Here is a 14,175-nt window from a genome sequence, read left to right as displayed (position 1 = left end):
AACTGTAACCAGAAAAGGCAGGGAGAAGCCTCCGTGGGGCCTCTCTAGGAATCTCCTGGCAGGAAACACGGCTGGAAAAGGCAGGGAGAAGCCTCCATGGGGCTTCTCTAGGAATCTCCTGGGAGGAAAGAGGCCTCCACCCTGTGGTTTCCCCAATCACACACATTATTTGCTTTTACATTGATTCTTATGGGAAAAATTGCTTCTTCTTACAAAATTTTATACTTAAGAACCTGGTCATGGAATGAATTAAGTTCATAAGTAGAGGTACCACTGTATTTGTAAATTACACATTTGCATTTGTATTACCTATATGTCATATTTGCAAGATAAAACTTAACATGAATATAGACAGTGATATAAAAGCCATTAAAATGGACCACTTTCTTTATGGCTATTAGGTTTTTAAAACTATGCTGTAGACCAGAGGTCTCCAACTTTGTCAACTTTAACACTTGTGGACTGCAATTCCTAGAATTCCTTCAAGTCCACAAGTCTTAAAGTCGACAAGGTTGGAGATCCCTGCTGTAGACCAAATTAACCTATAATTAGCTACTTTGATCTTTTAAAAAAAACAGTTTAATAACTTATCTGTCTAAAAATATAATACATCCTAAGTATATTAGAAAGGTTAGAAAGGTTAAACTTTTATTTTGGAATCAGATTTTGATCTGTTTAACTCATTTGGAATTCTTTTTTTTTAAATTGTTCTTTAGCTGTTCCAAGCAGAGATGTTTAGTCGGCAACAAATTTTACATTCTATCATCACGGATGGCCACAACCTTCTTGAGCAAGGGCAGGTAGATGACAGGTATTGTAAAAAGAATTCTGACTTTCCAACTGTTTCATGTTTGAAAGATTTGCCTTTTTAATCTAATATGCATTTATTTTCCCAAAACTATTGGCACATTATAATAATGGATTACCACTATTTGTGAGATTGTATTTTTACATGACCGATATCACTATTAGTGCATTTGCTTTCTATTACATATTTATTTATTTATTTATTTATTTATTTATTCATTTATTCATTTATTCATTTATTCATTTATTCATTTATTTATTTATTCATTCGATTTTTATGCTGCCCTTCTCCTTAGACTCAGGGTGGCTTACAACATGTTAGCAATAGCACTTTTTTAACAGAGCAAGGCTATTGCCCCCACAATCCGGGTCCTCATTTTACCCACCTCGGAAGGATGGAAGGCTGAGTCAACCTTGAGCCGGTGATGAGATTTGAACTGCTGACCTTCAGATCTACAAGTCAGCTTCAGTGGCCTGCAGTACAGCACTCTACCTGCTGCGCCACCCCGGCTCATATTACGCTTGTTCACCTCCATTCAATATAGATTTTAGCTGTAACTGCAGTTCCTAGTTGCCTTTATTTTATACATATGAATTTGGATTGGCATTACTGTTTTCCACAGGGAAAAAAAATGTAACTATGGCAAACCTTTCATCCGACTATTACCGTATTTTTCAGAGTATAAAACGCACTGGAGTGTAAGACGCCCCTTACTTTTGGGGGGGAGAAAACAAGGGGGGGAAATTCTGCCTCTGCCTCAGAGCAAATAACAAACAGCACAGATGATATACACTGTTTGCTGTGTATTACTGTGCATATGTGCTTGACCCATAGAAATAGCAAAAATTGGAGAAATGTACATTATGGAAATATATTAATGCTAGAAAGTTTTCTTAAATGTAGTCACACTAACTTCTCCCAATTATTTAAATAGATCTACTCCAAACATGACTAAGTCAGGGTTTAACACAACTGCCCTAGCTTAATACTAAACATGACACTGCTACATTTCAGATTATACTTGTACAGATGCTGTTGAAATTGATGTGGCTTTCTAGAAGTATACATTACTCTCTCCTACTTAAAAGAAGATATAATAGATACAATAGCAATGGGTCCCTTCAGATCAAACATTTATTTTAAAATGTCCATTTTGTTAAGTTGTCTAAAACAATAATAAAGCAGTCTTTTAAAAATAAGTCTAATAATTAAACATTCTATAGACATTTATAGTTATTTACTTACCTCCTTGCATCCAGTTTCAGCAACTGATTAGCACAAGAAAATAAAATTCTGCCTCTGCCTCTCCGTCCTAGCAATTTGCCTCCTTGCAGCTTTAATTTCACTTTAAATTTAGCACAATGGCCTGTCTGCAGCTTCAATCAGCTGCTGGTCAAGAGGACAATAATCAGTTGCTTGTGCTAATCAGGCTCTGTGCTTCTTTGCTGAAAGGAGGTAAAGTTCTGGGAAGCAGAGGCCAAAGGGAGGGGATAGTGTATTAGACACACCCACGTTTTCCTCCAGTTTTTTGGGGGTAAAAAAAGTGCATCTTATACTCCGAAAAATATGGTACATAGTTAATTTTAGAAGTTCTCAATGAGAGCATTTCAAAGGCAAATGGATTCTACAATATAGTTATAGAAATAAATGTATTATAGTTTTTAGCCATTCTGGATGTTTTGTTTGGCTCACTTTGTTTGTATATTAAAAACTTATGTTGTGTTTCTCCTTTTTTAAAGGGATGAATTCAATTTGAAACTGGCATTGCTCAATAATCAGTGGCAAGGGGTAATTCGTAGAGCCCAGCAGAGAAGGGGCATTATTGACAGTCAGATTCGTCAGTGGCAACGATACAGAGAAATGGCAGAGAAACTGCGCAGTTGGCTGGTGGAAGTGACTTGTCAATCAGCAAGTGGGCTGGGCAGTGTTCCTATCCCACTGCAGAGAGCTAGAGCCCTATTGGACGAAATGCAGGTAACTATTGGCAGACTATTTTCAATCTAAATAGATTTTGATATCACTTAATGGAACAAATTAGATATTTCACTGTACTTATTTAGTCAAGTATAACTGCAATTATTAAGCAAAGTGAAGACTTTCTTAACAGAGCTTAACTCTGAATAACCACACAATAGGCCTGTCTAGGTTGTCTCCATGGCTCAAAGAGTATTTATGAAATGTGTAATGGTTTTTCCCAGGGACACTTTATTATAGGCTCCTCAGTATACAACAAAATTTGGATTTCCTGGACTGAATATGATTCTGGAAAAATTCCTTTGTATCTTATGTTGCAGCAAAGACCTTGTTTTTATATAATATAACACTGAAGGGCTTTTTCTACTAAAAACCTCAGCTTTTGAATCTTCTGAACAGATAGTGGGGAAATTACAAAGAGTTCATTAGGCAAGAAAGGGGGGGGAAAGAAAGGAACAAAAGAGGAAAAACAAAGTACAATAACAGCTGATGAAAGACATGCTACAAAGTTTCATTATGAAATGACTTTGAATATTAGTACAGTGATCCCTCGATTTTCGCGGGTTCAAACTTCGCGAAACGGCTATACCATGGTTTTTCAAAAAATATTAATTAAAAAATACTCCACGGTTTTTTTTCTATACCATGGTTTTTCCCACCCGATGACGTCATACGTCATCACCAAGAGTTACTTCTCTCTCTCTTTCTTTCCTGTCATTCTCTGCTTCAATCATTTTCTAATTTCTTTTTTTCTCCCCTTTTTTCTATCATTTCTCTCTCTCTCTCTACCTTCCACTCTCCCCCCTCTTGCTCTCTCTCTCTTTCTCCCTCTCTCTCTCCCTCTCTGTGAGAATGGCTGCCCTCTCCTGCAGCCCCCTCGCTGATAGCTGGGACGAAAGTGCTCTCAGCTAAGGGACTGTGAGAGGGGCGGGGCGGGCATTCTCACAGCGCTCTGAGCGGCTAGCGGCCGAATGAGGAGGATGAGAAGCCGTAGCTACCAGCGCTGCTGCAGGAGGACCTGTGTCCCAAGAAAGCCAGTGAGGGACGAATCGGGCGGGCGGGGGGTAGTGGCGAGGGGGCCGGAGGCGCTGGGGGGGCGGGGGCAGCCGACATTCAAAACAATCTTTGCCGGCCTTCGCACTTTCGTCGCTCCCCGCCCCCAACTTCAAGCCCGGCTCCTTGTGCTGCTTGAAAAAGGGTGCGTGGGGGTAGTTTTTGGCTGTCCATAGCCAAAAATGGTGTTTTTACTTCCGCACCGCTACTTTGCGGAAATTCGACTTTCGCGGGAGGTCTTGGAACGCAACCCCCGCGAAAATCGAGGGAACACTGTAGCTCCGATTGATAGTTATGTTGTTGCTTTAAGCTCAGAGCTTGGCAATTTGGCAATTCATCCCCATTCAAGGATTGTTTCATTATATTACCTGCTTTTCTTTAAAAATAATTTTTATTAGGTATTTACAATTAAAAAGGTAAAACAAAAAACAGTAGTACATGGTATAACGGTATAACAATAGCAGATATAGAGAAGACAAAGGGGGGGAAAGGAAGAATGGGGGCGAAAGGGATGAGTTGGGGATAGGAAGATATGGGAAAAAGGGGGCGAAAAAAGGAAGGGGTGTATCAGCTATAGACTGGCACTTCAGTATTATACGACCAGTGGTTTCAAATAGGTAGTATGTGTAGATGTTCTCTCAATTAAATTTGTTAGGATAATAATATACAGTGCATTAAAAATTGGCATATAGATAACAGTAACAATAACAATAAAATACTATTATTATTTTATGTTTGTATTCGATACCTGCTTTTCATGCAGAAGCAATTCTAATGGCAAAGCTTAAAAGTCCTGCTTGGATTTTGATATTACTGACTGACGTATCTGACAATGTTATGAAATTAGAGTGATGTTTCTGGAATGTCTTTGGTCTTCCCAGCTCAAAGAGAAAGTGCTTCTTCGCCAACAAGGGAGCTACATTTTAACAGTGGAAGGTGGGAAACAGTTGTTACTCTGTGCTGATGGTGAGACAGAAGCCTCTCTACAGAAGGAACTTACAGAAATCCAGGAGTGCTGGAAATTAGCAAACCTCAGACTTGAAGAACAGAAAAAGCAGCTCAGCTTACTATTAAAAGTGGGTTCATTTAAATTAATATTTATAAATCAAATAAGACTGTAATTCTTTTAAAAGCTGAATTGCCAAGACATTGACCTTGCTTATATTTGTTCCGTGTTATAGGTAAATAGATAAAATTCTTAGATTGGTTTTGTGGGATTTTATGTCTTACCTATGGCAACATTCCCTAACCTAGTGTCTTCTACATGTATCGGTAAATTCAGAAAGTTGCAGAAGTCTGACCTATGGCACCAGGTCTTTACTGTTGTTGTGTGTATTTATTCAGGCCTTCCTAATTTAGGAAACGTTCAGAGTACATTGTAAAAAACTTTTATATTGACAGTCCCAGTGCATTTGGACACTACAGTAGTATACATCCATTGTTTCAGCCACTGTTCAAAGTTACAGCAGTGCTGAAAAAAATGAGTAGTCCTCAAAGTTCCGGCCATTGCAGCATCCTTGCAGTCATGTGATCATCTTGACACATGGGTGTGTATGAATGATGCAGAGAGACACATCATGATCCTCATTTTTGATATTCCTTGCCAGTTTCTCAGAAGCAAATTCAGTGGGAAAGCCAACAAGGAACATTACAAGTCACCCCAGTAAATACGAATCCTTCACAGCATCCCTGTCCAAAGTACCCTTTTGCTGACTCTTCCAAACCCTTTGCTAGCCTTCCCATGGCCTCCACCAGCTCACACACAGTCTTCATCAAGTCATTTGTGCTCCCTGGTGTCTGCCAGCAACATTCCCCACCCCCAGCTTCACCTGTCTGACCCCCATGTGCTTTAACTGGACTCCTGCCTCTTCCCACTTAATGATCAGTTAGAACAGGGGTAGGCAAAGTTGGCTCTTCTATGACATGTGGACTTCAACTCCCAGAATTCCTGAGCTAGCATGATTGGCTCAGGGATTCTGGGAGTTGAAGTCCACAAGTCATAGAAGAGCCAACCTTGCCTACCCTTTAGTTAGAACAACACCTGGGACTTTGGAGGTTGTTGTTGGTAAATAAGCAATGTTCTAACATGACATTGTGCTTTATTACCGCATTGCTTAGTGACTGCAATCCCAGTCCCAATTGCTATTATATAACCCAAGGACTATGTGTACATGAATGAATGAATGAATGAATCGATTAATAGAAAGCAATAAGTAGGAAAACATCTCTTTTGTGAATGTGAAGTCATGTAATCCTTATTTGCAAAACAAACCCATTTTCTGAGCCTAATTAGTTGATTTTGGGGATCACTTTGACCAAAATTATTTCTTTTATTGATTATTGATGAAACAGAAACTTTATTTTCAACAGAACAGATAACAATAGATAATACTGGAATGAAATTACCAATTTCAGAGAAAGACACAGAGGTTTTAAACAAAGTATATTTTTGATATAAGGGAATGCACGTGTGTGCCTGCATAACCTTTCTGTTTTGGGGAGTATAATTATGTAATATTCACAGCCATTTATTATTTATTAATTCAACTTCTATGCTGCCCACTCCCAATAGGACACACTTATCACTACAAATATAAATTCCAACCAATTTCATATAAATTGGAATTTTGTTCATAATAAGTATATATAAATATAAAGGAAGGGAGAAGTCTTTAAACTCCCACATTGCAAACATGACAAGAAAAAGGAATGAAATAGAATTTTGCAATTTTAAGCAATTGTTTAGATGTGAACTTTCTAATTTTTTAAATGACCAAATTTAATCAATGGATAGCAGTGAGTATTCAACAGCTCTCACATTCATATACTTGTTATTTATAGGGAATCCAAAATGCCCTAATAAACCATTCCTGTGATTAAAGTTGTCAGTTACAATATTTGTTGGTATTACATTCAACTTTCCCCTTTCATTATGCTTTCTACTTTTCTGATGGGAAATTAATACAGTGTTAACTGTGTTTGTAAATTCAGGATCTGATTTTATAGAGTATTACAAAATAGTAGCTCTCAAACCTTATTAGATCTGAGTCACATGCCCCAAAGGTGCTTTTTCAAAAGGCAACTGGAGTTTTCTTGGAAGTCATTTGGTTTCTTTTCCAAGAAGTTCTTCAGCTCCGACATCTTAGTCACTAGTGAATAACCCTTGTGCCTTCTATAGACACAGATTCAATTTATATATTGTCATGGTTTGGTCAAATCTATTGTGTTGTGTAAGGGTTAAAATGTTGGATATAGGTTCAACTCTACTCTTGGTCAATGACTTTACTGAGTGACTTAGAGCCACTCACTCTTTCATGTCCCAACAAAGTTCAGTGAAAAAAAAATTACTATATTTTTCAGAGTATAAGACGCACCGGAATATAAGACACACCTTACTTTGGGGGGAGGAAAATAGAGGGAAAAATCTACCTACCAAGTTTTCATCTACCGTGTTTCCCCGAAAGTAAGACAGTGTCTTACTTTCTTTTTATCCCCAAAAGCCCCACTATGTCTTACTTTCAGGGTATGTCTTATATTGGAAAAAAATTGTCGAATTTTTTGTTTTAACCATAAAATTAACATTTAGACGCGGTGACGTATGGAGGGGGGTGGCGCGGAAGTGGGCAGGAGGCGGCGCTCATTAAGATCAGAGGGAGGTGGCAGACGTGGCGACGTATGGAGAGGGGGACGGTGCGGACGTGGGCAGGAGGCGGCGCACAGCTAGATGAGAGGGAGGCGTCAATACCCCCATGTTTCCCCGAAAGTAAGACATATGTCTTACTTTCGGGGTACGGCTTATATTAGCCGACCCCCTGAAACCCCTGATACGTCTTACAATCGGGGGTGTCTTACTATCGGGGAAACAGGGTAGCTAGTATCCTTAGTTACTTAGTTACTTAGTTATTGGATTTGTATGCTGTCCCTCTCCGAGGACTCAGAGTCTGTTCAGCTTCAGCACATAATTTTATTCCCTGGTTAGGGCTGAAAAAAACTTTTTCAGAGGGAGTAGGAATGAAAACAAGCCTGCAAAGATGTAGAACAGGAAAAAAACTGCTTCAGAGGGAGTAGGAATAAAAATAAACCAGGAAGATAGCACAGCATTAGGGCTAAAAAAGACCTTTTCAGAGGGAGTAGGAATGAAAACAAGCCTGCAAAGATGTAGAGCAGGAAAAAGCTGCTTCAGAGGGAGTAGGAATAAAAATAAACCAGGAAGATAGCACAGCATTAGGGCTAAAAAAGACTTTTTCAGAGGGAGTAGGAATGAAAACAAGCCTGCAAAGATGTAGAGCAGGAAAAAACTGCTTCAGAGGGAGTAGGAATAAAAATAAACCAGGAAGATAGCACAGCATTAGGGCTAAAAAAGACTTTTTCAGAGGGAGTAGGAATGAAAACAAGCCTGCAAAGATGTAGAGCAGGAAAAAAACTGCTTCAGAGGGAGTAGGAATAAAAATAAACCAGGAAGATAGCACAGCATTAGGGCTAAAAAAGACTTTTTCAGAGGGAGTAGGAATGAAAACAAGCCTGCAAAGATGTAGAGCAGGAAAAAGCTGCTTCAGAGGGAGTAGGAATAAAAATAAACCAGGAAGATAGCACAGCATTAGGGCTAAAAAAGACTTTTTCAGAGGGAGTAGGAATGAAAACAAGCCTGCAAAGATGTAGAGCAGGAAAAAACTGCTTCAGAGGGAGTAGGAATAAAAATAAACCAGGAAGATAGCACAGCATTAGGGCTAAAAAAGACTTTTTCAGAGGGAGTAGGAATGAAAACAAGCCTGCAAAGATGTAGAGCAGGAAAAAACTGCTTCAGAGGGAGTAGGAATAAAAATAAACCAGGAAGATAGCACAGCATTAGGGCTAAAAGACACTTTTTCAGAGGGAGTAGGAATGAAAACAAGCCTGCAAAGATGTAGAGCAGGAAAAAAACTGCTTCAGAGGGAGTAGGAATAAAAATAAACCAGGAAGATAGCACAGCATTAGGGCTAAAAAAGACTTTTTCAGAGGGAGTAGGAATGAAAACAAGCCTGCAAAGATGTAGAGCAGGAAAAAACTGCTTCAGAGGGAGTAGGAATAAAAATAAACCAGGAAGATAGCACAGCATTAGGGCTAAAAAAGACTTTTTCAGAGGGAGTAGGAATGAAAACAAGCCTGCAAAGATGTAGAGCAGGAAAAAACTGCTTCAGAGGGAGTAGGAATAAAAATAAACCAGGAAGATAGCACAGCATTAGGGCTAAAAAAGACTTTTTCAGAGGGAGTAGGAATGAAAACAAGCCTGCAAAGATGTAGAGCAGGAAAAAACTGCTTCAGAGGGAGTAGGAATAAAAATAAACCAGGAAGATAGCACAGCATTAGGGCTAAAAAAGACTTTTTCAGAGGGAGTAGGAATGAAAACAAGCCTGCAAAGATGTAGAGCAGGAAAAAACTGCTTCAGAGGGAGTAGGAATAAAAATAAACCAGGAAGATAGCACAGCATTAGGGCTAAAAAAGACTTTTTCAGAGGGAGTAGGAATGAAAACAAGCCTGCAAAGATGTAGAGCAGGAAAAAACTGCTTCAGAGGGAGTAGGAATAAAAATAAACCAGGAAGATAGCACAGCATTAGGGCTAAAAGACACTTTTTCAGAGGGAGTAGGAATGAAAACAAGCCTGCAAAGATGTAGAGCAGGAAAAAAACTGCTTCAGAGGGAGTAGGAATAAAAATAAACCAGGAAGATAGCACAGCATTAGGGCTAAAAAAGACTTTTTCAGAGGGAGTAGGAATGAAAACAAGCCTGCAAAGATGTAGAGCAGGAAAAAACTGCTTCAGAGGGAGTAGGAATAAAAATAAACCAGGAAGATAGCACAGCATTAGGGCTAAAAAAGACTTTTTCAGAGGGAGTAGGAATGAAAACAAGCCTGCAAAGATGTAGAGCAGGAAAAAACTGCTTCAGAGGGAGTAGGAATAAAAATAAACCAGGAAGATAGCACAGCATTAGGGCTAAAAAAGACTTTTTCAGAGGGAGTAGGAATGAAAACAAGCCTGCAAAGATGTAGAGCAGGAAAAAACTGCTTCAGAGGGAGTAGGAATAAAAATAAACCAGGAAGATAGCACAGCATTAGGGCTAAAAAAGACTTTTTCAGAGGGAGTAGGAATGAAAACAAGCCTGCAAAGATGTAGAGCAGGAAAAAACTGCTTCAGAGGGAGTAGGAATAAAAATAAACCAGGAAGATAGCACAGCATTAGGGCTAAAAAAGACTTTTTCAGAGGGAGTAGGAATGAAAACAAGCCTGCAAAGATGTAGAGCAGGAAAAAACTGCTTCAGAGGGAGTAGGAATAAAAATAAACCAGGAAGATAGCACAGCATTAGGGCTAAAAAAGACTTTTTCAGAGGGAGTAGGAATGAAAACAAGCCTGCAAAGATGTAGAGCAGGAAAAAACTGCTTCAGAGGGAGTAGGAATAAAAATAAACCAGGAAGATAGCACAGCATTAGGGCTAAAAAAGACTTTTTCAGAGGGAGTAGGAATGAAAACAAGCCTGCAAAGATGTAGAGCAGGAAAAAACTGCTTCAGAGGGAGTAGGAATAAAAATAAACCAGGAAGATAGCACAGCATTAGGGCTAAAAGACACTTTTTCAGAGGGAGTAGGAATGAAAACAAGCCTGCAAAGATGTAGAGCAGGAAAAAAACTGCTTCAGAGGGAGTAGGAATAAAAATAAACCAGGAAGATAGCACAGCATTAGGGCTAAAAAAGACTTTTTCAGAGGGAGTAGGAATGAAAACAAGCCTGCAAAGATGTAGAGCAGGAAAAAACTGCTTCAGAGGGAGTAGGAATAAAAATAAACCAGGAAGATAGCACAGCATTAGGGCTAAAAAAGACTTTTTCAGAGGGAGTAGGAATGAAAACAAGCCTGCAAAGATGTAGAGCAGGAAAAAACTGCTTCAGAGGGAGTAGGAATAAAAATAAACCAGGAAGATAGCACAGCATTAGGGCTAAAAAAGACTTTTTCAGAGGGAGTAGGAATGAAAACAAGCCTGCAAAGATGTAGAGCAGGAAAAAACTGCTTCAGAGGGAGTAGGAATAAAAATAAACCAGGAAGATAGCACAGCATTAGGGCTAAAAAAGACTTTTTCAGAGGGAGTAGGAATGAAAACAAGCCTGCAAAGATGTAGAGCAGGAAAAAACTGCTTCAGAGGGAGTAGGAATAAAAATAAACCAGGAAGATAGCACAGCATTAGGGCTAAAAGACACTTTTTCAGAGGGAGTAGGAATGAAAACAAGCCTGCAAAGATGTAGAGCAGGAAAAAAACTGCTTCAGAGGGAGTAGGAATAAAAATAAACCAGGAAGATAGCACAGCATTAGGGCTAAAAAAGACTTTTTCAGAGGGAGTAGGAATGAAAACAAGCCTGCAAAGATGTAGAGCAGGAAAAAACTGCTTCAGAGGGAGTAGGAATAAAAATAAACCAGGAAGATAGCACAGCATTAGGGCTAAAAGACACTTTTTCAGAGGGAGTAGGAATGAAAACAAGCCTGCAAAGATGTAGAGCAGGAAAAAAACTGCTTCAGAGGGAGTAGGAATAAAAATAAACCAGGAAGATAGCACAGCATTAGGGCTAAAAAAGACTTTTTCAGAGGGAGTAGGAATGAAAACAAGCCTGCAAAGATGTAGAGCAGGAAAAAACTGCTTCAGAGGGAGTAGGAATAAAAATAAACCAGGAAGATAGCACAGCATTAGGGCTAAAAAAGACTTTTTCAGAGGGAGTAGGAATGAAAACAAGCCTGCAAAGATGTAGAGCAGGAAAAAACTGCTTCAGAGGGAGTAGGAATAAAAATAAACCAGGAAGATAGCACAGCATTAGGGCTAAAAAAGACTTTTTCAGAGGGAGTAGGAATGAAAACAAGCCTGCAAAGATGTAGAGCAGGAAAAAACTGCTTCAGAGGGAGTAGGAATAAAAATAAACCAGGAAGATAGCACAGCATTAGGGCTAAAAGACACTTTTTCAGAGGGAGTAGGAATGAAAACAAGCCTGCAAAGACTTAGGGCAAGAAAAAAACCTTCGGAGGGAGGAGGAAGCCAGGAAGATTGTTAGCACCTAGTTAGGGCTGGGGGAAAAAGCTTCGAAAAGCTACATTTGGAGTTTAAGGCGCATCCAAATTTTCAGCCTCTTTTAAGGAGGGAAAAGGTGCACCTTAACTCTGAAAAATATGGAAGATGAAAATATGTACTCTGCTTTGTGCTGCTGGAGGAAACCTAAGTAATTAGGTTGAGAACCCATATTCTCTGTTCTTCCTTTGCTTCAATTGAGAGACATTAAATTTATATTCTACCATTCAGGACTGGGAAAAATGTGAAAAAGGCATATCAAATTCCTTGGAAAAGCTAAAATCTTTGAAGAAGAAACTTTCCCAACCATTGCCAGACCATCATGATGAGCTCCATGCAGAGCAGATTCGCTGCAAGGTACAGTAGTAATGCACATGGCAGTCTGATCCTAAAAGGAGATAATATAACATAGAATGCGATCAGGACAGATCATTTCCATCTTACTGTTACGCATGGAGCAACAGGTGACTTACATACAAATGTATTTTTTTTAAAAGTAGTTGACTCTTTCATGCTTGGAATATTTGTAAAAAGCTGAAGAGCGAGGTCATTCTTAGCCTTGCCACTACCATAGTTTAATATTAAAAATCCACATATTTCAAGTTTTCTTTAAAAGTAATTGTCTGAATATTGCCAGTTTTACCAGCGAGGAGCAGGAGTATATATGTGCTTGGGGTGGAGGCTGTTTAAAATCATGTTTTTCTATTAAAATCTCTTATGGAGCTATTATTTTCCCTTACCCTTACAGGTGGGTGAGTATACATCCAAAATATATGTTTCTTTCCTAAACTCCAACTTGGATCACAGGCAACTTATCAAACAACGTAATTTAAAACTATATTGCATAATACACTGCAGATACAGTATATGCAGCATAGTTCCCTCTAAGCTGAGCAGTGAGCAATCGCTCACTTAAAAACCATCATCAACTCAGAGTTTTCCAAACCTGCCTAGAAGCCAAGAGGGAAAGAGTGAGAGGGAAGGAGAGAGAGAGGAAGAGAGGAAGAGAGAGAAACAGATAGAAAAAAGAGAGGAAGGAAAAGAGAAAGAAAAAGAATGGGAGTAAGGAAGAGAGAAAAAAAATCAAAATCTAGTTTGAAACTAGCTCAACTATTTAAGTGGCATTTTGATATTGAGAGTTGCCCTATTTTGATTTGAGAGTTGCCCTATTATGAGCTCACTGTTATAGACACACAGTACAGTATTTTATTTTGAAATTCTCTGAGGCAAAACAGGGTGGGTTTTTTATTTGTTTGTTTGTTTGTTTGTTTGTTTATTATTTTTGTGCCGCCCAGTCCCGAAGGGACTGCCGCTCAGACACTATACTTTTCCACCCCCCAAAAAAAAAAATTAGAGGGAACACTGATATGCAGTATAGCAGCTCCCACAGAAAAAAGAATTTCTGATATTCTCTTAGGTGAAAGCAATTAAGAGGAACATGCATTTGAAATAAACCAAAACACTAAGTCTGGAAATTGCTTTTGATCATCATAATTATTCATTTTGATTTTTTTCTTTTTTTCTGCAGTACTGTACAATTTTTTAAAAAAATAAATGTTTACTTCTATATACTTTAAAGAGTTTCTTTCTCCAAAATAGGAACTAGAGAGTACTGCTGAGGGATGGACCCACGATCTTTCTCATTTGAACTTATTAAAGGAGACCCTGTCTACTTTCATTAGTGCAGAAGACATTTCGGTACTCAACGAACGTATTGAATTATTGCACAGACAATGGGAAGAACTATGTCACCAGGTACAGTAATATCACTTGCCAAAAAAATAAAAAAAATAACTATTTTTCTGCTAGGCCAGTCTGATTTGTGCAGACTACCAGGCAATTGCTGAGATACACCCTAGTTTAATGTCTGCAACATTAGGTTTAAATATAATAAGCTTGAATTTGAATGCTCAATTAGCTAGTTATGTATAATTCTTTAATCTTCATAGTTGTAATTCAGGATATATGTCATAAGTACAGGATCAGAATGCCACTCCTACTAAATTACTGCATAATGATAAAAAATCTTAATATCACAAGTTACAAGTCAACTGATAAAAAAATTTCCTAAGTGCCAACTCTCCCCACCCAAAAATCTGCCTCAACAAATCTTGGTTTGTTTTCTTAGCAGAAAAAAAATATGCCTTCCTGGGTATATGAAAATAAAATAAACCTTCTTTCATCCTTTTTTCAACTTTCCACCCATATATTTCAGTTCAAATACATTGAGACACTCCAGATGGATAGATAGTAAAAGAGAGATGC

General features: G+C 38.6%; 1 protein-coding gene across 2 annotated transcripts in view; it reads left to right on the top strand.

The window, feature by feature from the left end:
* The window catches only part of SYNE1 (spectrin repeat containing nuclear envelope protein 1), a 354,964-nt gene that overhangs the window by 274,384 nt on the left and 66,405 nt on the right, over positions 1 to 14,175 (top strand). For both annotated transcript variants that reach the window (XM_070733725.1, XM_070733726.1), the window contains 5 exons: positions 717 to 811; positions 2,548 to 2,782; positions 4,717 to 4,911; positions 12,142 to 12,267; positions 13,510 to 13,665. In XM_070733725.1, coding sequence (XP_070589826.1) covers positions 717 to 811; positions 2,548 to 2,782; positions 4,717 to 4,911; positions 12,142 to 12,267; positions 13,510 to 13,665 — 807 coding nt within the window. The remainder of the gene's footprint in view (positions 1 to 716; positions 812 to 2,547; positions 2,783 to 4,716; positions 4,912 to 12,141; positions 12,268 to 13,509; positions 13,666 to 14,175) is intronic.

Source organism: Erythrolamprus reginae, chromosome 1, assembly GCF_031021105.1.
Source record: "Erythrolamprus reginae isolate rEryReg1 chromosome 1, rEryReg1.hap1, whole genome shotgun sequence".
NCBI classification, from domain to species: domain Eukaryota; kingdom Metazoa; phylum Chordata; class Lepidosauria; order Squamata; family Dipsadidae; genus Erythrolamprus; species Erythrolamprus reginae.
The sequence above is the reverse complement of the archived record's forward strand: the minus strand, read 5'-3'. Positions and strand labels throughout refer to the sequence as shown.